At 40.6% G+C, this 21,424-nt stretch overlaps 1 protein-coding gene across 4 annotated transcripts in view; it reads left to right on the top strand.

Moving 5' to 3' along the window:
• The window catches only part of ECPAS (Ecm29 proteasome adaptor and scaffold), a 57,859-nt gene continuing 36,435 nt past the window's right edge, over positions 1-21,424 (top strand). Inside the window, exons 1-14 of one of the 4 annotated variants that reach the window (XM_063180510.1) lie at positions 1-82; positions 7,495-7,625; positions 11,118-11,234; positions 12,801-12,919; positions 14,019-14,171; positions 16,226-16,394; positions 16,869-17,008; positions 18,199-18,280; positions 18,525-18,644; positions 18,816-18,901; positions 19,165-19,243; positions 20,329-20,378; positions 20,933-20,999; positions 21,103-21,225. In XM_063180510.1, coding sequence (XP_063036580.1) covers positions 61-82; positions 7,495-7,625; positions 11,118-11,234; positions 12,801-12,919; positions 14,019-14,171; positions 16,226-16,394; positions 16,869-17,008; positions 18,199-18,280; positions 18,525-18,644; positions 18,816-18,901; positions 19,165-19,243; positions 20,329-20,378; positions 20,933-20,999; positions 21,103-21,225 — 1,458 coding nt within the window. In that variant the 5' untranslated portion in view covers positions 1-60. Of the gene's footprint in view, positions 83-332; positions 433-1,449; positions 1,609-7,494; positions 7,626-11,117; positions 11,235-12,800; positions 12,920-14,018; positions 14,172-16,225; positions 16,395-16,868; positions 17,009-18,198; positions 18,281-18,524; positions 18,645-18,815; positions 18,902-19,164; positions 19,244-20,328; positions 20,379-20,932; positions 21,000-21,102; positions 21,226-21,424 lie in introns of those variants that run through there. The other 3 variants (XM_063180509.1, XM_063180511.1, XM_063180512.1) reach the window with 3 other exon arrangements.

The following is a 21,424-nucleotide window of genomic DNA, read 5'->3' as shown; positions in this document are numbered from 1 at the left end:
CCGTCCCGTCCCATCCCATCCCTGCGCCGCCGTGCCGAGCGCGGAGCCGGCACGGCCGCCATGGAGGTCAGCGCGGACTCCGGTCAGTGCTGCCCCCATAAACCTCCTCCTCGGGGCCCGCCGCGCGGGGCGGCGGCGGCGGGGCCGAGCCGTGTACGCGACGGGGGCGGGCGGTGGCGACGGCAGCTCTCTCTAAATATGAACTGGCGGTGACAGAAGAGCGGGAGCTTGCTGCTGTCGAGGGGAGCTGCCGGGAGCAGGAGGAGGAGGGGGTGGAGAGGGAGGAGGGGGAGGAGGAGGAGGAGGAGAAGAAGAGACGCCGCCGCCGGCCCGGTTCCGGTGCCGGAGAGGGGGGGAGCTGCGGGGCGTCTCTCGCCGCCTCCCCTCCTTCCCCAGCCGGCAACATGGCCGCGGCCGCCCAGGACGAGCTCAGTAAGTGCTCGCGGCGCAGGGACTTACAGCGGGGGCGGGCGGGCGGGCGACCCCCCCGGAGTTTCCCCGCAGCTTCCCCGCAGCGGGTCTCCTCTGCCGTGGGGCTCGGCCCCCGGCCCGGCCGGGCGGTGATGGCAGCGGGACCGGACCGGCCGTGGGAAGCCATCTCGGGAAGCGGAAACCGAGAGCAGCGGCACCTCCCGCGTCCCCGGCTCGTCCGCGGACACGCCGACTGCGTGACCTTGCGGGGAGGTGGCGGCGGCTCCTGGCCGGGACCGAGCTTGGGGTCGCCGGGACCACCGGCTCCGGGGGAGCGGCCTCCGCCCACCGCTCCTGTACGGACACTGGCGGCAGCGCCTCTGCCCGTCGGTGCTCTCGCCCTGCGCTGTGCGACTGCCGTGTTTGAACCACAGCAGCGGCGTGAGCACAACGCCGGCTGGCCCGTCCCGGGGCGGGTTCGCCCCGAGCGCTGTGCCGGGCGGTGGGTGCGAGAGCGCATCGCGGCCGCCCCTGCGGCGCTCGGCACATGACCGGAGGTGCCGCTGCCGCCGAGCATTCGAGACTGCGGAGCTCGGCCCTGCCTTCTTGTCGTCTCCAGAACCCTTTCTCAGGGACTCTGGGAAAGCACCCGATCAGCTGCTCTGTGGAGAAGCTTATGGAACTTCAAAAAAAGCGGTTTCTCTTCCCTTGCGTTTCCTGCCTGACATAAAGATGGTTCTTATCTGTGAAGAGTTAATAGCTAGATAGCATATGACTCAGCCAAATGAGAGGGCCTTTGGTAGCCCTGAAATAGTACTTGGCAGTCGTCAGAGAGAAAGGGCAGAAGAAATACTTTGAGCATATTTGAGCACTATTGGCTTTCAGTACTAAAGAATTTCTGTGTGCTCTTTCTTCATTTGTTGTTTATTTTTTTCATTGTTCTCTGTTGGGTTTTTTTTTTTTTTTTTTTTTTTTTTTTTTTTAATTGTGAGCTTCTGTGTAGACAGCTTCCTAATTCTGTGCTTTATTAGATGTTACTGGAACTAGGCTGGGTGATATGATAATGGGTGGCAATATTCCTTATGTAGCCAAGGTCCCATGGTGGAGTAGAGAAGAATCTTGATGCTGTACTGATCCTAGAACTGGAGGACCCAAATGCCAAGATATTTTTTCCATTGACACCTGGGATAAATTGATGTAAGGACACTGAAAGCTCTTACTGCTGCTGTCATTGAAGAAATTTTGTTGTTAGATTTACAGTGCTATCATGATTCCCCTTGGTGAAACCAGTCAGTGTGAGATCTTTTCCTTGTGACTCCTTGGCTTTTATGTGTGCGTACTCTGACTTTCAAGGCTCCAGATCTGATCCTGCAAAAAATTAGTCCTTCAGCCATGTGCCTGTTGCTGCACCGCCCTTTCTCTTAAGCTGGGCTAAAAAGACAAATATCCCTAGACTGAGATTCACATTAATAATTACATTATGTCATTCAGGTTATTTGACCATGACATCCTTCAAAAATGAGAGAGTTTTATTGGTTTGCTTAGGAATCTTTTCTTTGGGTGGGAGGAGGAATCTCTTCTTGGAAATTTCTTTTTGTTTAGTTTGGGTTTTTTGCGGTGCCTCTCTGTCACTGAATAGAAGGTACTGTAATCTTAAATAAAAATTTATTAAAGCTAATGGAAAAAAGAGTAATTTCATGTAGAGAAAGAGAGGGAAGCTGAGCCTCCATATGGGCTTGCTGTCGTTTGTTACATTCAAATAGTTAAATTTCGGCATATTTGGAAAGAAATAATTTCTTTTTCAGGACTAGGACGACTAGTCTTGAAATAACAAAAGTGATTACCATTAGTTTTAGATTGGAGAACCAAGTTTCCTTGCTTTATATTCACATGGCTGTAGGAAGTTTTCATCTATAGCCCCTGTCAAACATGGAAACTCTGTGAATATGCTGTGTAAAGGATGCTTCTCCTTTTAGAGGACAGGTTGTTTAAAGCATAAGATATGGCAATTTAAAAATTAATTCAAAATCAGTAAATTGTCCCTAAAGCTACGAGTTCAGATACAAGAAAGGCAAGATAATCTTGAGTAATACTAGTCATCCATTCAAATGGAGAACCTGTGACTGGAATATTGCAAATTGCAACATGGGTTCTGGTGTACTATTCCAGCTTTTACAATGAAAGAAGTGTATTAATATAATGGGGAAAAACCATAGTATATCCCTCCTCCAACAGGTCTTCCTAGCCTTTTCCAGTCAAATCTTGTAAAACAACCTGCTGAGTGGCCTGTTCATACAAGTGCTCCCTTAAGTTTTTGGTTGTAGGCACACAAGGGGTTACTGGTAGAGACAAGAATAGCACCAGCAAATCCTGACTCACTGTTTGCTGCTATAATCATGCTAGTTATATTTTCTCGCAGTGTCTAATAACATTTGAACAAGAATTTGACTCCTATTTTAGTAGTTGAGCAGCAGATGGGAACTTTATTCTTCTGCGTGTGGAATAATGAAGAGTTACTTAGTTCTAGAGAGACAAAAGGGTGTGTTAGAGCTTTTCCTTTAGTAGGAACTTGCCCCTAAAACTACCCCTGCCATCCAGGAGGTGAAATTGAAATGCTTTTGCTCCCAGAACTCTTTATTTGATGTAGGGCCCTTTGGAGAAAATGTAAGGGGATGCTTGTGCCTGTAATGCTTCTGCGGTGTTCAGGTAATAGAGGAGGGTCTCAGGGGTTTTTGTCTGATTTACTGAAACCATTATAGAAATTATTTATTTTGTCGCAGTTCCACCACTCTTGTCAAACTGATAGTTCTCAGGAAAGTGAAGATAAATTCTAACTTTGTGCACAGATCTGCTCTGTTTTGCAGACAACTCAGACACTCTTTTTAGTTCCTCACATGTTTTGTGGTTAACAGTCAAACTGTGAAGTACAGCTAGTTTGTCATGTCCTAGCCCCAGCAGTTTCTCGAGTCATAAAAGGAAGGGTGTGTTTTACTTGATACTCCGCTACACAAATGTGCATGCTGAGGGTTCTGTGTGGAATAACTGGTGTGCTGTATGTAATATCTATAAATGCCAGAGGGAACTGATTTGAAATGGTACTGTGCTTGGCTGAACTGAGAGATTTCTGTGATAAAAATACAGATATACAGTGGCATAGCCAGGCTTTTTTTTTTTCTTTTTCTTTTTGGTAATTAAAATAATGAGGGTAAACTCTTTGAATTCTTGGCTCTGTTGAGGTAGCTATTTTACTGTTTATCCATATTGTTATCCCTTTTCCCTCCTTGTCATTCTCTCACTTATCTTTGACGAGCTCCATGTCAGTATTTACCAAATGGAAGGGAAGGGCATGTTTTTCCTGAGAGCAGGCTGTGGGGTTTTACTGTTACCTTGGGTGACCACAGGGTCAATTCTGAAGTAACAAAATGTAAAATAATGCTCATTCTTTTATGGATGGTATTGCAGGATTTGGAAGTTAGTGTCTCATTGTCAATGTAGGTTTTTTGTAGAGTTTTTATGCATTATCTGTGTTTTGAAAGTGATTCCTTTCTTTTTTGTCTTTGCAAGGTTGTTAAGTGCTGAAACCAGTGTTCCTCCTTGTAGTCATAAATGGAGATTGGAAAGAACCAGAAGTGAAACATGTGTTTCCTCACAGATAGGTAGCTACATTGCCATGGTTACTTGGGAATTGCAGATTCCAAATATACCATGTCAGTTTACACAAATTGAACACTGGTGTTGGAAATAGAGATACAAAGATACATCTTGTTTTTCTGCCCCTTGTTTCTTTTATATACGATGGAAGGAAATGTTTGCTTCATATGCAATGCCTTTTGTTCAGTTCTCCATATTTATCTTTGTCTTCTTGTAAGCACCTTTTTTTCCTCAAAAAAGTGCCACAAAATTGGTGAAAGTACATTTTTTGTGAAAGTACTACACAGCAGCATGAAAAGAAGTGATTGTGCCAAAATATGTGAATATCTCTTTCAAATTCTGCATGGATTTAGTTGTATGTATTTTAAAAGTAAATCTACTTACCGATTTTTTTACTCAAGCACCTTATTCTTTGTTGTATTGTGCTTTTTAATCCATAGTAAAATGCTAACTGTCATAGCTGTGGCACACGTATGATTTTTCTAAGGTTGGTTTCCAGCTGCTAAGGCTTTTTGCAAACAGTTTTTGTCCTTTCTGCCTGACCCCCCAATCCTCCTTGGTAGGTAGTAAAGCAAGTTAGACATCTTGCTTCACTTATTTTCTACTATCAGATAAGCTCCTAAAATTGCAGTAGTGCGGTTTTTCAGTTGGTAGTAGGGGCTATAGAATCAGATGGAGAAGATTTTAGCTCTATACTTAAAACTTTGGAAATGCATGACATGGGGAATTGAGACCAGTTGCAAACGAGCTGTGTTGTTTGATGTCTGGCTCATAGTGGTCTGTTTGCTGGCTGTGAAGAGACATTCAGGGAAAGGCACTTTCCTCATGCCAGCCAGGAGGTCTGCTGCACACAGGAAGACAGGACACATCATTTGAGATGCAGATACTTCATCTACAATTACTTTTCTGGGCCATTGAGTGTGGTGCTTTAAATCACCAGTGTTTATGATTTCCTGTAATGAATGCTGTCAGCTTGAGAGATGGTCTTAATTGTTAGTAAAATAAAAACCATGGAGGAAATGTTTGATGTACAAAACTTGGGAGGTTTTTATAGCTCTTTGTTTTCCTGTCCCACTGCTATGGATACAGCCTGCATCAGCAGCATGAGAGAGTACTCTGACAAACTCCTGGCCAGTTTCTTAACTACATCCAGGTACCAGTATCCTTGAATTGGCTGAAGAGTCTTGTTATGATTATGGTTAAAGAAGAATATCTGATGACAGTATTAGGGCTTAAATGACTTTGCAGCAGAGGTATGAGCAAAGTAATAAACTTATCTCACAGACAGCTTCTTTCCCTCCTGATTTCTATTATTATTGCTCTTGATATTATTATTATTTCAACCATTCTGGTTGTTGCTTGAAACGAGAATAATGGAGGAAGCTGGAAGTGGGGCAGGTGCTTGCAATTCAGTGCATTGCTGCATTTCCTGAGAGCACATGCGAAGTGCACTCGGTCAGTTTCTCTCCCTTTGAGAAGGTCTGTGTGCCCTCCAGTGGCTACCAACAAATGGCTTTGGAACTAACTTCGGTTGTGTTTCCTTACACTTCTTTTTGATCTGTTGCAATATTAAAGAACATGTTGAGAAAGTTCCTCAGTTGACTTGCTTGAGAGTGATGGATCTGCAGTGTTCTCCTGGAGTTCTAGGTCCAAGGGGAAAGATTTTATAGTTTTTATTAATTGTTAGAGTAGAGTAATTTTAGCTGCTTGATGTGACTTCTGTAGTCCCTTACTGCCTGCGTGGTAGTGAGAGGTTCTTGAATAGGGGCTCATTGGGAAGGGAGGAACAGGAGGGGTGGGGGGAGGATGACCCAAGAAGGAAGGTGAAAAGAAGTCAAATATCATGATTTTTATAAAAATTGAAACATGAGATAAGTGTTAGAGCCATTGACTAGCTGACACCTGAGTCGTCTGTGAAATCAGTCTGAAATGAGATTGACTCATATCTTCAGTTTATTGTATAGATGCTGCAGAGTTTTGGCAGTAGTTTCCTTGACAGTAAAATTTCATCGTCCTCTGTCTGTTCAGTTGGCTGTCATATTTGCTCAGCAGAAAATGAGATTTTGGAAGTGGTATGTTTGTGTTTAATCTGCATCTAGCAGAGGAGGAATGGTGCTATGAATGCAGGGATAGCACAGGTTTTAAAAATAGGACAGTAAAAGCTTCTGAAGCCAAATCATCATAGGTTTGCTGGTTAGAGCTGTATTTGCATTTCAACATCCCTTTTTTTCACTTTGGTTCTAACGATATCCATTCACCTGAGTCTTTACTGCTGCCCTGTACCAGTGCTTTTTTTTCTTTTTTTTTTCCCCACTGTAGTTGTTTACAGTCAGCTTGATGATCCTCCTCTGCTGAAGGAGGCCTCTCCTTGGTCTCCCTCTAATCTCAGCTCACCATAGGTCACTTTACATTAGTCTTTGGGGAAATACTTCCTCTTGGTAAGATGTCTTAAGACCTTTAGCTTTTCAAATGCATTGGGTCTCCTTGCTCCCTTGGGTCTGGGCTTCATTGCTGCAGGATGGAAAACATGCTTTTGGTCCTGTGCACAAGAACTCTGCTCGGTCCAGCTGTTGGGATTGCTGCTGTTGTTGGGGAAGCTTTGCTTGCTTCTGGTGTAGCTGTTGGGGCAGCTGCATGCTGGCACTTAAAATAAGGACTTTCAACCTTGTTTTTATAAAAACAAATGATCCTCAGCCTTTGTGCTTGAGCTATTGATGGAAGATTTTGCTGTCATCTGTTTTTATGAAATGATTTTTTGTTCATTCCTTTCTGGATTTGGGGAGTAGATCAGCTGGCCAGAGGAAGGCAGGTTGAAACACCTCAGCTTTGTGGCGTGATAGTAGGATCACAACAGTGTATCCTACATTTCATGCTTGTGCTCTTACTCCTGTTGATGATAGTGCTGTGAAAACAGTTCAGCTACTTAAAACAAACAAGTAACTGGCTCAGCCAACATTTGTTCAGATTTTCTGGGAGACCTAAGTGCCCCAGTGGACAGGTGCTGGACAGGTTAGCCTGTGTCAAGATGTTGTATGAATACTCCTGTAACCCTAACTTATGCGTATCAAATTTACCCTGGAACAGTTGTCTCAAGCTTCAAAAAAACTGATTTTTCACTAAATTGTTTCTTGTGTTTTCTGGTGTGTGGACTGTACATGCAAAGGCAGCCTTAATTGTTTTTGTCTTTGGTAGGAGAGGTCTTGTACTTGTGAAAGCTAGTACTAGAAGCCATCAGGCTGGATTCTACCATGAATTGTTTTCTTGTGTTAAAAATCTGTGATGAGTGCTTTTGAGATACAAGTACTCTAATGACATTGTGCAGCATTTCTTTTAAGTCCATTAGGGGATGTTCAGAAAAAGTTTTTGTGCTACAGAAATTTTGAGTTTCAACTTGTTTCTCTTTTTCTTTTTTCTTTCTTTAATTAATTGCAGATCAGCTGGAGCGTGTGTTCTTACGTCTTGGCCATGCAGAAACAGATGAGCAGTTACAGAACATTATTTCCAAATTCCTACCCCCTGTTCTCCTCAAGCTGTCCAGCACACAGGAAGGAGTTCGCAAAAAGGTAAGGGTTCAGTTTACCATAAAGATATATTGTCCTGGTCAGGGAGAAGGAAATGCCTGTGATGTATCATGGTTTGCTATGCTTGGATGTTCTCTGTTGAGAAAATTACTCTTTGAGGAAATTTTATCATTACCGTAATAGAGAATTGGTTCATTACACCTGTTATAGCTTAAACAAAACAGTTAGTGCTTGTGTCAGCACGGGTTTTGCAGATGTGTGGAGGCTGTATTTGTTTCCACTTGAGGCCAGCTAGCTCCGAGTTAGCTTGGGAGCAAGGCTTGCTGCCATAGGGACGGTTGCCTTGGCTTCCAGGGCTGTTGTGCTTCCACCTGACTTAGGGCACATGTGAAGCAAGCTGCCTTCTGTGCACAAAATACCATGAAGCCATACTCATTGATGTCATTCACTTGACTGATAACTGGAATAAGAGCAAGAACCAAGTTATTTTGAAGATGGACTGTCATACCTACCTGAAAAAAATCAGTTCTGTGGTACATAAGACAGCTTTATCACAAAATATATCTAGGTACCTTAATATGTACCAAAAGTGTTTGGTTTTTGCCTGTAACCGGGCATAAGGAGCAAGGACCAAGCAGTTTTAGAGGTGGAATTTAATATGTAACTATCAGCATTCAGTTTCAGGGGAATTCAGTTTCCTACATTAGGTTTTAGGTCTGGTAATAGGAGTGGAGTGGAATGTTCTAGAGTAGAGTGCAGGTGAGGTGTAGGGGGTTAGTGGTGGAAAAGAAGTTTTTCATAAGTCCCTCTGTCTTGTAGAAATAGGGAAATGATCATACTGTCACTGCATTTATAAGTAGATTTCAGAACCTGCAAGTTACTGAAGCATAGATTTTTCTCAAAGTTTTGCACAAAACATGTCTCTAAGAGTGATTACATGAAAGTGGATCTGTTGAAATCCTGGATGTTCCTCTGACAGCCCTGGAGGACTCGAGACCCTGCCAGAGGGCTCAGAGACCTTGGCATCAGTCAAAGACACCTGTGCCTTTGATTTTAGCCCATGGAAACAATTACCAGTTTTGTGCAAAGAGTTACAAACTACAAGAGTTTGAATAGAATGATAGTGAATTTATCACTGTGTGAAAATGTAGAATTTTGGGGTTTTATAATGGTTCTGGAGGCAAGATGGAGGGATTTGGGCATGTCCTGTCCTTCCTCCTGTTTCTTCTTAGCCTCCATCTTCTGCTGTGATGGCATTTTTGGATTGGTTTAGAGTAGAGACAGACTGTCTAACATAGGTGATGTTAGACAAAAATTATTGTAAATAAAGTACACGTAGTTTTTAGCATAAAAAGATAACACTGCCCTGAGGGCAGTCAGTGTGCCTGAACCTGACCTGCCAGACAGATCTCGGTGGGTTGGAGAAGGAGTGTGTTAGATAAGAGAAAGTAAACAACCTTGAGAACGAGAGCCAAGGAATCCTGTCGTCTTCTTCGGTCTTGGGGCTGGGAAAAAGAGACTTTCTAACACCTTGGGGTCATCTCAACACCAGAGACCTCGTCATGGATCCATGGATGTCATGCCATTCCACTGTGTTTAAGGACAGATACTCCAACTCAGATGGGACTTTCTTCTGAATACCTGCTTACCATGTGTGCTTGAAGCTGTGCTGAAAGGCATTTAACCAGCTGGTGAAATTTCCTAGGGTATTTTTGTGTTATCTTTTCTCTCTAACCTGAAATCTATTGTCAGTTATTTGGGAGTGTTGGAAGATTCAGGAAAGGGGGAGGACTAGTCTTTTGAAAATTAAAGTTAAAGAAGCCTCTTGAAATCACAAGCCTACTTAAGGGTGTATTGTAGTGGTAGCCGTTAACAGTTTTTACATGAGAGTGAATAATGAAATAGAATGCTTTTCTTCTTCCTTTTAGGTGTTTAAACTCTTGATTTTCATTCTCACCAGATGTTTATAATACAAGCAATTATAGCGCTTGATCATTTGAACATGTTTCTTGAGTTCTGTCTAAGTATCTCCTACCCTTTCTCAGAGAGATCTTTGTAGACAGGTTTTTTTTCCTCTCTAAAATAGTATGAATTTGTAACTGTTGCAGTAAATTTACAGCAGCAAAATTTGGAAGCTGTCAGTGTTACTTAGTTTGTTAGTTTCTCTCTGATAAACAAAGTTTTGATCACATGCTTGCACTCAGCTCTGCAGTTTCTCTGGATTATAACTGGACATTATTTTGTTTGAGACCTAGTCATGGAATGGATGTAAAGATGGTGTCTAAGAGGCTGCTCATATGCAGCTCAGCATCCATATGGTTCTGCAGTTTCCATTTTGGGCTTCAGTGACAGCATATTATGACCAAGGCAATGATCCCTTGAAAACACAGGACACCCTGTTGCTTTGGCTTGAATTGTTTGAAGTCAACATGAATCTAGGAGTGGCTCTGACTGGTTTTGCCGCAACTGAATTGACTTCATCTAATTCACTTACATTTTTTTGAGAATCTAATGAAGTTTGCAAGCAACATGCAGATGTTCAGTGTGATTTCTCAGAATGGATAATGGTTCCAGAGTAGAAATTGTAGTTTTTCAATTTTCTTCATTCAGTTACGATACTTCCTTCAGGAGATTTACAATTGGCACTTTAATGATGCTAAGAAACTACCTAGTGGGATTGTAGAATCATGGGATAATTCAGGACTTCAGAAGGTCTCCAGACCAATCTCCTATTTAAAACAGTCCATTACAAGTTCAGTTTGGGATGAAGGTGAAGGTTTTATCAAGATGGGTCGTGGAAAACCTCTGAGAATAAAAACTGTACAAACCATCTGGGCCTGAACTTCACTGCTTGATAGTCTTCATCATGAGGGAATACCACAGTGCACCTCTCTTGTTTCTACACACTCTGGCCCCAGCTTTGCTTTGCTGTCTGCTCCCCTCGAGCATCTGCCTGTTCCCATTGGCATTGCTGCTGGAGCTCTCCCCGCCCAGGCAGGACTGCACATTGCTTCTGCCTGGCATTCACAGCACCCCTGTTGGCTTCTCCTCTTGTTTGGAGGATTACAGTTCTGTTACGTTCCACTCCAAACAGTTCTCGTACACTTATTTGATAACTTTATTATGGGTGTGGATGTTTTTTTTTGTCTGCTTTGTGAATTTGAGTTATTCTGCAGCTCAGTATAGAGCAGGGGTACAGATTTCCAAGCCAGATACAGTTTTGACAGATAGTAACCAAACTGTGGAGAGAACTGGTCATCTTCAGTAATCCTTTCTTTTATTTCTGTTGATAGATGTTATTGATTGTGGTGTGGTTTGGGACTTTGGTGTTTGTCTTAACAGTGGCATCGTTTCAAGATAATATAAATGATGGCTGCTGATTTCTTACAAATTAAATAATCAGTTAGATCAGGCCTGGTTTGCTTATACTAAGCCTGTCTAATGGATTATGGTTGATGATTAGACCCCAAATTAGCAACATTAATGGTGGTTCTTTCAAGTTTGTTTGTTTATTTTTTTTTTCCTTCCTGTCAGGTCATGGAGCTGCTGGTTCATCTGAATAAGCGCATCAAAAGTCGACCAAAAATTCAGCTTCCAGTAGAGACACTGCTAGTTCAGTATCAAGATCCTTCTGCAGTGTCATTTGTCACTGTAAGTGTTCTTCCAAGATTGTTTGCTGCTTTACTTTAGCAAGCAGAATAGTCTTTAAAGCTCCTGTATTTAGCTCTGTCAGTTTTCCTAGCAAGTATGTAATTGTTAATGAGGTTGATGTTTTAAGAGCTTTTTTTATATTCAGTTTTATAGTCTGGTGTCGGTGAAACTTGGTTTCATAAAGCATTTTGCTGTTCAAATTAGACAGCTACTCTTGATATTTCATGGTTGCGTGAATCGTCATTGCTTGTATTGTGAAGGGTCTGTTCATTGGTAAAAGCTGCATTTTGCAAGCAGCTACCAATCCTTATCCTGATATCTGCAGGATCAGAGTTTTACTTAAAACACCATTATCTCTTTGAACTCATGAGGACCTGTATTTTTATGTGGTTTTAGGGTCAGGACTGTAGCTGAGCAAGATGAAAAAAATGTTATTTTATAGATTGTGAAACTTTCACAGATTATTTCATTCAATCTAATTTAAAAAGTGAAAATAGTTTTATAATGTTTTTCCAAAACTATGAGACAGTTTACATTTAAGTTTTTATAGGTCTGTTGCAAATCATCATCATGAAACAAAAGTGAGTAAATCATAGGGAAACTTTGTACTTTTTGTTTTACTGTTAAGTCCTGTGTGTAGCATAAATTAAAAATATGACATGTTAGAAATGTATGGAGAAAAATTTAGTCTTTAAACAGCAGTGACATACATAAAAGTAGTTTTAGGTTGTCCTCAGCAAGTGGCTTTATCTGGAATTCACATTTTAGAAATGACCAAGACTTCTGGAGTGCATATGTCCTGTGGAGCAAAACAAACCATCTTGTTTAGAGACATACTTGACAAACTCTGTATTTGGCTGTACTTGTCAAAAGATCTTGTCGTTCGTGTATCTCAGCAATGCATATTCCTTTGCATCATAAGGCTTCATAGCATTTTAACTCAAGTGTCGTCTACAAAGTAGTGTAGTGTACTACAGCACTCCTCTTTGGCACTGCTTTCAGCCAGGTCATGGAACACAACTCTTACCTCTGCAGTTCTTGGCTGGATTTAGGTGAACAGCATGGTCCGGTATTCAGTATTGCTCTGCTGTGCTGTCCTGTCACTGGATGCTGACTGCATTTGCTGCTTTTAAATGAGGTGATTTAGAAACATGTTTTTAAGAGAAATATTGTCTATGCTGCTGACTTTGTATTTATTCAATATTGTATTCTATTTTATTTCAGAAATAGGTAAGAGAGATCATTACATTTGCTTTATTTTAAGCTGTTGCTTAGTTGCAGGTGCTTTTGGTGAAATTGACAGTGAAAAAGACATACCAGAGAGAGCTTTTTTCATTGTTTTTTTTCCACCTCTTAAAGCAGAGGCCCAGCAAGACCTGCTTGGACTAGTCCTTGCCGAGTCTTCACTATATGGTTGTCAATCTGATAGGTCTTGGACTTAAGAAATTGGTCTTGCAAAACATATGTCGTTTCCAATACCCAATTATGTAACAGAACATACAACGAGAGTTTAGGGAACACATACTTCTTTTCCATTGCTGCAATGTGCTTTTTCTACCCCTTTAGAATTTTACCATAATTTATGTTAAGATGGGATACCCCCGTCTGCCTGTGGAAAAACAATGTGAATTGGCTCCAACCCTTCTCACTGCCATGGAAGGGAAACCTCAGCCACAACAAGACAGGTATGACTTCTTAGTCTTGGAGTGAATTTTGTTGGTATTGATTTAGTAAAATAATTTATATTAGTTGTTTAAAGATTTCTTTTCCTTAGTGCTGTCTTCATGACTTAGGATGTTCTTGTCATGTACAATTTGGATCAGTAAATCAGTTATTTGAGTGGTACAAGAAATTGTTATGGTCTAAAGCTGTAATAATATACAGAATCTGCAGCAGCAGACTCCCTATATGATAAGAGGGACTGTTATGATGGAAGTGAAATGCCTGTCCATATCCCCCATGCATCTTCATCAAGTTCTGGTTTCCAGCTTAAGGCCAGACCTTCAGTAGATGCCCTCTGACCAGCTGCAGGAGCAGTGCTAGATGTCTCAGATTGGCCATTCTAAATTGAGAGGTAGTGTTTCAAGTAAGTAGGAGTTCTAGCTAAGTTGTAATATGTGAAAAAAAGAGTGTTGGGAACTGCTGTATACTAAGAATCTCTATGGGTGGTCCTGGTTCTTACCTACACTGAGATGAGTTTCAACTGTGTTGGTATTGCAAAATGCCATTAAAATCATGTCTTCATTCACTCTACATACTGTAATGGTGTAAAAATATTTTTAAATTACATTACTGGAAGGTCTTGAGTAAAATCTTGTTCCATTCATTAGATTAGTGTGAAAATACTTGAAGCATGTTTTTTCTCTGTTGAAAAGGCAAGTATATGAGTGAAGAGACCTTTGGAAAATCCGGCTGTACTGCTAGACGTTCGCCAGTGGGTCTTAAGGATGAGACAGCCCTATTCTGTATTTTGTGGCATAATTGTGAAACTGTCAAAAATCTGGACAAAGACAGTGACTTTATCTCTCCAGATGTCTGCATGCATGCAGACACATATATTCCGTTTTAAGGACATATCCTAATTTATCTTCTGCTTTCCATTTTTAAGTACATTAGGTGGTAAATGGAAGCCACTGGGTTGTGAATATGTTCAACTTTGTTAAGATTCTCTTTTTTTTTTTGCTATTAAGAAAGGGGTTTGTTGTAAAAGGTTTCTCTCTTGTATGTTATAAGTAAACAGGTGTGGTTTTTTAAATGGTTGCAGTAAATGTAATTGTTTTTCAGCCTAATGCATCTTCTAATACCAACCCTTTTTCACATGAAATACCCTGCTGAACCACTGAAAGCAGCAGCTTCTCCATTTAATCTTGCTGAAAAACCAAAGACTGTACAGCTGCTTTTGGACTTTATGTTGGATGTTCTTCTTATGCCTTATGGGTGAGTTGATACCAGTCTTCTCTAGCATTGATGTGTTCTTTATGTGTGAAACAGTACAAGCTACACCCTTGAAAACACATTTAAAGTGTGCTGTTACTTCCTAGCTCAAATGAAATCAGTAGAAAAGTACAAAAGAAGTTAATAATTGTAATAACGAGATAGCCAACCCTTTCAAAGAGAAACCTGACAAAAATGTGTGCCATCTTTCTGCTGTTGAGTTTTAAGGCTTACTGTTCTGAGATCATAAGCAAGAATAATGTCTAAAAACTTGTGCTTTCTAGAGTTGAACCTTTGAACACAATTGGTCTTCTGTCTGTGTTTTGGTGAAAAATGTTCAAACTGCAGTGATGTTGTCTTAGTGTGAACACTGTTTTTGAAAACAAGAATGTGCAGAACAATTTGAATTTACTGATCACTGCTTGTTAGGAGCCTTCTAGTGTCTAAAATCAATACTTTCTCAAAATGTTTTCCCACTAACTGTTTTTAGGGTGTTTTTGTGTCTTTGTATTGCTAGGGGAGCTTTTGCTTTGGAAAAAAAAATAGAAATAGTTTTGATGGATGAACGTGTTTCTGTTTTTTTTCTGGCAATATAAGTCTCATAGGATTGGTGCCAGTATGATCTATTTGATCATATTTCTTGCTCACCGGAGTGGATTATCCTGAAGGAATGAATTTAAAATAGCAAGCCCATGGTCTTTCTCCATGTCCATTTGTTGGGGGCCATGCTTTCCATCAGATAATTAGGGGAGCACTTCCCTTTCATTTGAATATACAGAATCTTGCATCACACAGTTTCAAAACCTGTTCTTCTGTTCATGATTCACACTCTTCAGTTGGCTCAGGTTAATTGCACTTAGTGTCATCCATTGCTGTAGCTTCAGCAGATGAATCCTTGGGCTTTCCAGTGAGACTTCAGTCCCTTCCACACTTTACTACTCTGGCCAAGCATGAGTTTTTAAATCACAGAATCATTTAGTTTGAAAGAGACCTCTGAGAAAACACTCAGAGACACTGAAAGTAGGAGGTGAACGTTTTAATTTTCTTTCCAGAAGGTGCTAGAGAGTGTCTTGAGTTAGCTTGTGGTTCTGGTTGTCTGTCTCTTGAAGTCTTGCTCCCTGGGGTGAAGCTGTTTGCAGTGGTTCACAGCTAATTTATGCTTGTTAGAACTTGGTCCATCATTTTCCAGTTGTGATTTAGCCTTACCAGTTTGCTGCAGTAAAGGAAACAGAAAGCTTAACTGTAGGGTTTAAAGCTCATAATAAAGTGTTTAAAGTTTTAACTAATGAGACTTGGAATTAATTCCTAATGTTGAGATTGTTTACCTTTTTGTTGCCTGTGTGCTGAATGCAAGGTGGGAGGCTGGCTGGGGCAAAAGAATTCTTGCTGGTCTCTGCAGTGCAATTTTGAGGCCATTTGGCCATCTTCCAAGGATACATGGAGCAGTGGTGTGGCTTTTATAAAAGCACGAAGGTGAGCACAGGGCAGCTGCGCTAGCCAGTCTTGTGAAAGAGCAAGCTCCATAAACATTTTTTTATTTTTGCTTTCCTTCTCTCCCCAGTATTAAAACTACCATTTTCCAAAACAATATCTCATTTATTATTTTACATCAGGATGTTTCCTGCCACTTGTGCTGCATAGGCTTCATTGTTTCCCGTGTTAGGTTTGTATTTTTTATAGAAATTGTACAAATGTTATTGGAGCTTTTAACATGAGTTTCATGTTAGACAGCATGAGTATTTAGTTCTAATACAAAATAAATAATTTTTTTTCTGGTTTGTAAGCTAAGAACTCTTTCTGGAAATGCCAGTGGACCCTTCCCTTTTCTAACTGAAGTTTGTTTTCATTTACAATGACATTGTTATGGCTCTTGCAGAATATGTGGGGATAATTGGCAGCAGAGCCTCAAATTCTATCTTATGTTAGAGTCATGGGATTAATTAGAGAAAAATAATCAAGTTGGACAATTTATGTGTCTTTCTCAATTCCAGAATCTAATTCAGCTGATAATGTGGATTGGAAAAGGCTCTAATAAAAATCTTTCCCTGCCTGCTTAGGTTTGTATTGAATGAATCTCAAAGTCGACAAAACGTGCCCTCGGCCCAGGGGTCTTCATCAAGTAGTGTGGGAGGTCCTGGAATCCCTCAGCCACCTCCAGGGATGAGCTTTTATGCAGCCAAAAGGGTTATTGGAGATAGTCCATGGACACCAGAGCTGCTAGAACAGGTATTTAGAGCTGTGGGGCTGGTCCATGGTGAATTGTGGGTATGCTAATGGGACAGTTGCAGATGGAGGAATGGAAAGCTGGAGGGAAAATATGTAACTGATTCTGACCAGGTCTTTAGTTGCCCTGAGGGAATTTACTGAGGAATTTTGCATGATGCCTTAAGGAATTTAGCCGGGGAGGAAGGTGATTGGGAAGCAGCCGTGACTGCAGCCTACTCTTGTGTTTTGCTCCGAAAGGTTGCAGCAGTGTCTTCCGAAGCATCCCTTTTCAGCAGTGGTGTAACAGAGTATCCCATAATGGTGATGCTGGTACTTGCTGCAGATGACTTCGACCGGAGTCAAGCTAAGAGAGGGAGAGCATGTGAACTTCTCCTTAAGCAAGCAGAAGCCATGATTTGAGAGAGCTGAGGTGCTACAGTTACTGTAACATCCGATTTCTTGTCAGTAACCCTGCTTTTCCCTGGTGTTGAACAGTGTAAGCTGGGGATAGTGAAGTTCATTGAGGCTGAGCAAGTGCCCGAACTTGAAGCTGTTATACACCTGGTTGTAGCCTCCAGTGATACAAGACACAGTGTTGCCACTGCAGCAGACCTTGAACTAAAGAGCAAGCAAAGGTAAGGTCTGGATGGTTGGAAAAGATGGTGTTAGTATTCCTGAAACAGCTATTGCAATGAATGTAGTGCTCCAGAGAGACTGTGCTGGAGGTGAGGAAGGCTGAGGTTCCCTGTATATGTGTGAAGCTGCCATGTCTTCCCACTGGGCTGGGAATTATGTGGTTTGCAGTCTTGCAGCTGGAAATGTCATTTGTCTTCAAAGATGATACTTTAGTTGTGTGGGTTTGATCAATTTTGGCATCACTTTTGAGCCATTTTCTTACCAAATCATAAAAAATAGTGGTGGTTTCCGCTATACACATTGCCCCCTGTGTATTATCAGTTGTCAATAAGGCTTTAGTAAATGATTCCCAGAAAAGTATACTTTCATTTAATTTATTAGGAGAGTAAAGAGACTAATTGTGAAATGGACCATAGTCTAGAAAGTTTGGCAAACACTGTTGTCAGTTATTACTGAAGCTTCTGCTCACCTGCAGTTCGCCCCTCATCATGTAAAAGACAATGCTTCTGTCTTTAACTCATCAAGAGGCCAGAGTAATGGCTGTTGATACTGTTTGCTGAGACATTGACAATGGGAGATTTGCTAGCTCATGTAGGAGGCTGGAGCAAGACAGGGCCATCTTTGAAATATGTAGGTGGCTTCTGTAGAAGTATTTAACATGGAGTCAGATTTTCCATGTGAAACTTTCTACAGCTGAAGTTGTTCAGGTGCCTCAGTCGTGACAGGGGAGATGATTGTATTAAATGATGAAGCATGATTAAGAAAGCTGGTCTCTCCTTCTTCTCTTATGTTTCCTTCTAATGAGAAAGATGTCCAGAGAGAAAAAGAACTGTGTGGACAATATGTAATGTTAAATGTCTTTTATAATAGACATTTATAATACCTGGTTCAAAGATTACTGATATTACCATGGTTCTGTATGTCTTGTTTCAGTAGCAGAGAAGGGAGCATGTAAGTTTCTAACAAATTACTTGCTATCATGTTGTCAGAAATTGTTAAAGTGTAATTAGTTCACATTCTTTATGAGTATATATTATGTGGATGTGGGAAAAGAGGTCAGAAGTCAAACTGTGAAATTCTATGTAAATTTTGGGACTGATATGAATATGATGCAAAATGCTGTATTTTAAGAAGTAGTCAAAGGTCAGAATCATAACGTGTTTTTGTTCAATATGGTTTTTTCCTTCAGTTTAATTGACTGGAATAATCCTGCTATCATCAACAAAATGTATAAAGTGTATCTTGGGGATATACCACTGAAAACCAAGGAGGTAAGATTTGCCTCCAGAGTTGTTTATCTTCTTAATTGCTGAAGAAGTAATATTAGTTGTCTTACTTTAAAAGTAAAAAACATATTTGCGTTTCTTTAATCTATCACTTCCTTTGATATCTGCTTTCACTGAATATTTATGCTATTTGAATAATTTTTTTCTCTGTGCCAGTGTGTTCTGATTTGTAGCAGAAAGTAATTTACTGTTGTCCAGAGATGCACTGTTTAATCTCTGTTTCTGACAGGGTTCTGTGCTGAAACCAGAAATGAAACGAGAGTCAGTCAGCACCCGTGTTAAATTAAAGATAGTTCCTCATCTTCTACGATCCCGGCAAGCTGCGGAAATGTTCCCAGCTAACATTCAGGTGATGCATATTTTCCAAAGCTACACTTCCTAATAAGTTTGATGATACAGTTCCTCCAGTACTTAGAATTAGGAAGCATTGTTACTGATGACAGTGTTTAAAGAAGAGGGGGAATGAAAATCTTTGAAAGTGAACCAGACACTCTGTAATCAGCTCCTTCCTTTTCGTCAGGTGGTGTACGATGGACTCTTCGGTGCAAACACAAATGCAAAACTGAGAAGTCTGTCTTTGCAGTTTGTACATCATATTTGTGTCATGTAAGTAGTTCAGAGAGCACAGTGTTTCTTAGCTATTTACCTAGAAGCCACTCTGTTTAATAAAGATATAACTGAACCAATGAGTCCTAAAACGCAGGGCAAGTAGGGGTTTCTTTTTACTTAATCTGGAAAGCTCAGTGTGTCTGTGCTTGCACACAGGAAGTTGTAATATCTGATCTTAACACAGTCGAGAGAAGTGATACTAGAGAACAACCTTTTCAGGGATGCAAAATATAATATTTTGTGGGTTTCTCTAATTGCAGTTGTCCAGACAGTAAAATAAAGCCCTTAGGTCCAGTGCTTTTAAATGGACTTACAAAGCTGATCAATGAATACAAAGAGGTAAGATGAAAATTTTTTTACTATAATTCTTCATGTGAATACAAGCAAAAGTTAAATTTATTTATGATGGGAACTGATGTATCTTTTTTTGTGTTTGCTTGAGAGGTTGCTGGAGAATATCTTTTAAGAATTTTGTTGGAAGAGAAGCAGATATTTTAAAATGCTATATAGCAAAACTGTTTTATTTATGTAACACTGATAGATATGTGCTTGGGCACCATTTGCAAAATCTATAGAAAGTAATATAGTAATATATTTATAGTAATATAAAGAGAGAAGTCAAAGTAGTATCTAGCTGCCCTTACTCTGGAGCACACAAGGACCTCAACTCTGGATGTTTATCCCATTGTGTTAAGCATCTGTATAGGCCTGCTTGTTATACATTCCAACCTATTTATCCAGGGATAGTATTACTGTGAGAAGGGTTTTACCAAAGAGAACTGCAATACTAGTCTGGCCTGATGAGATGTTTCCAGTGCCATTTCAAAAGTCAAATTCTCCATGATACTCCTACATGTACCATAGAAAGGGCAGATGTTGCAGATCACCTTTTCTGCAGCTTTAAGCTTCTTGCTCTTTGACCTTTGAATGTGACCTTCTGGCCTGAGTTGGCATTTGAATGCATGGGACCCTGCCATAGGGAAGGGAATGAAAAAAGAGGAAGTAAGCCCCTGTGTATAGTTGTGCTGTATTGGTCATCCACAGGATGCGTTTTGCAAACAGCTTCCTTTGTTTACAGCTGCTGTTCAGAGCCAGTGGTTTCTGCCCCTTTGCTACTGTTTCATATCCTCACTGAATCTCCTTACTTGTTTCTCTTGAACTAAAATATGGGCAGCTGAGACCAGAACAGATTTGCATTTTGCCACAATTTGCAGTTTCTCTATTTCTTAGACAAAAGTGTGCTCCCTTTGTTTCTATATGTTTTTATTCTTGGATAGAAATACTTTATATTTTAGGATTCTTTTTCCATGAAAGCCTGCTTGAGCAATTTTAAGACAGGATTTAAAGTAAATGTTTATTATAAAAGATATACCAGTGTGTATTTCTGGTTTTGCTAAATTCTGTTTATTGTTTTATTATTCAAGGATTCAAAACTGCTATCAATGGCATATTCAGCAGTTGGAAAGCTCTCCAGGTAACTGAAACATCATTTAAGCAATGGGGCATTGAACAACTTCTCCAGAGTAACCAGTTAATTTATCAGCAGCAAGTTTTATGCCATCTACCAATTTTGCAGTTGAGTGCGCAGTGCAAAGTGTTCTTCTTGTGACAACTTCAGAGATGTAAAAAGAAATACATTTTCAGCTGGTAGCTTCTCTAGCAGTGATTAATGGCAGCTCATGAATTATGCACAGAATTTAGGAAATGGTTCCCCATTCTGGATTGCCAGAAATACAAATTTAAGGAATGTACAGCAAAGACCAGAGTGCATGAAGCTAGGCAAGTGGTATGTTCAGTCATGTACAGGTGATCCAAGTGGTTGTCCATAAAATGTCTCACTTTCCAAACAGTGTTAAGGGAGGAAGAATGTGTTGCTTTATGGTGGGAATGGATAAGATAGAGCAAACTGTCTGTGCTGGCACTAATTATTTGACACTTAAAATTTGGAATGAGGGGAAGACCAATGAAGTGTGAAGCATTTCAATTTAATAAAATAAAAGCTTCATGGATTAAAATATCTTGTTTCAGCCGAATGCCTCAGCTTTTTACCAAGGATATAGCACTGGTACAGCAGTTTTTTGAAGCCCTATGCAAGGTGGGTGCTGATGGGGCTTTGGGAAATCATTATTTTCTTCTGATTTTGCTGGATTCTTGACACTATACACTGTAAAGTGAAAACTCTTTGTTTTTTGCTGCAGGAAGATGCTGATACTAGGCTTGCCATTCAAGAGGCATTGTCTATGATGGTTGGAGCATATAGTAACTTGGAAGGAGCCCAGCATACCTTGATGGAAGCTCTTGTAGCTTCTTATTTAATAAAGGTATTTTCAGTGCAGTCAAAATCACATACCTTAAAAAAAATGATTAATTGTCTTCCTGTTTCCTGACACTTCCTGTTAGATAATTCTGGATCAGATCTTCCTTTTCTTACTGAATGTATTGGCCTGTCTGGGAGAAGGCAGGGTGTGTATGCTCAGATAAAATATTTTTAACATGGCTCGGTGATGCCAAGTTGGTAAT

The sequence above is a fragment of the Melospiza melodia genome, chromosome Z (assembly GCF_035770615.1).
Source record: "Melospiza melodia melodia isolate bMelMel2 chromosome Z, bMelMel2.pri, whole genome shotgun sequence".
Taxonomy (NCBI): domain Eukaryota; kingdom Metazoa; phylum Chordata; class Aves; order Passeriformes; family Passerellidae; genus Melospiza; species Melospiza melodia.
Note: the sequence above shows the minus strand (reverse complement) of the source record. Positions and strands in the feature narration are given on the sequence as shown.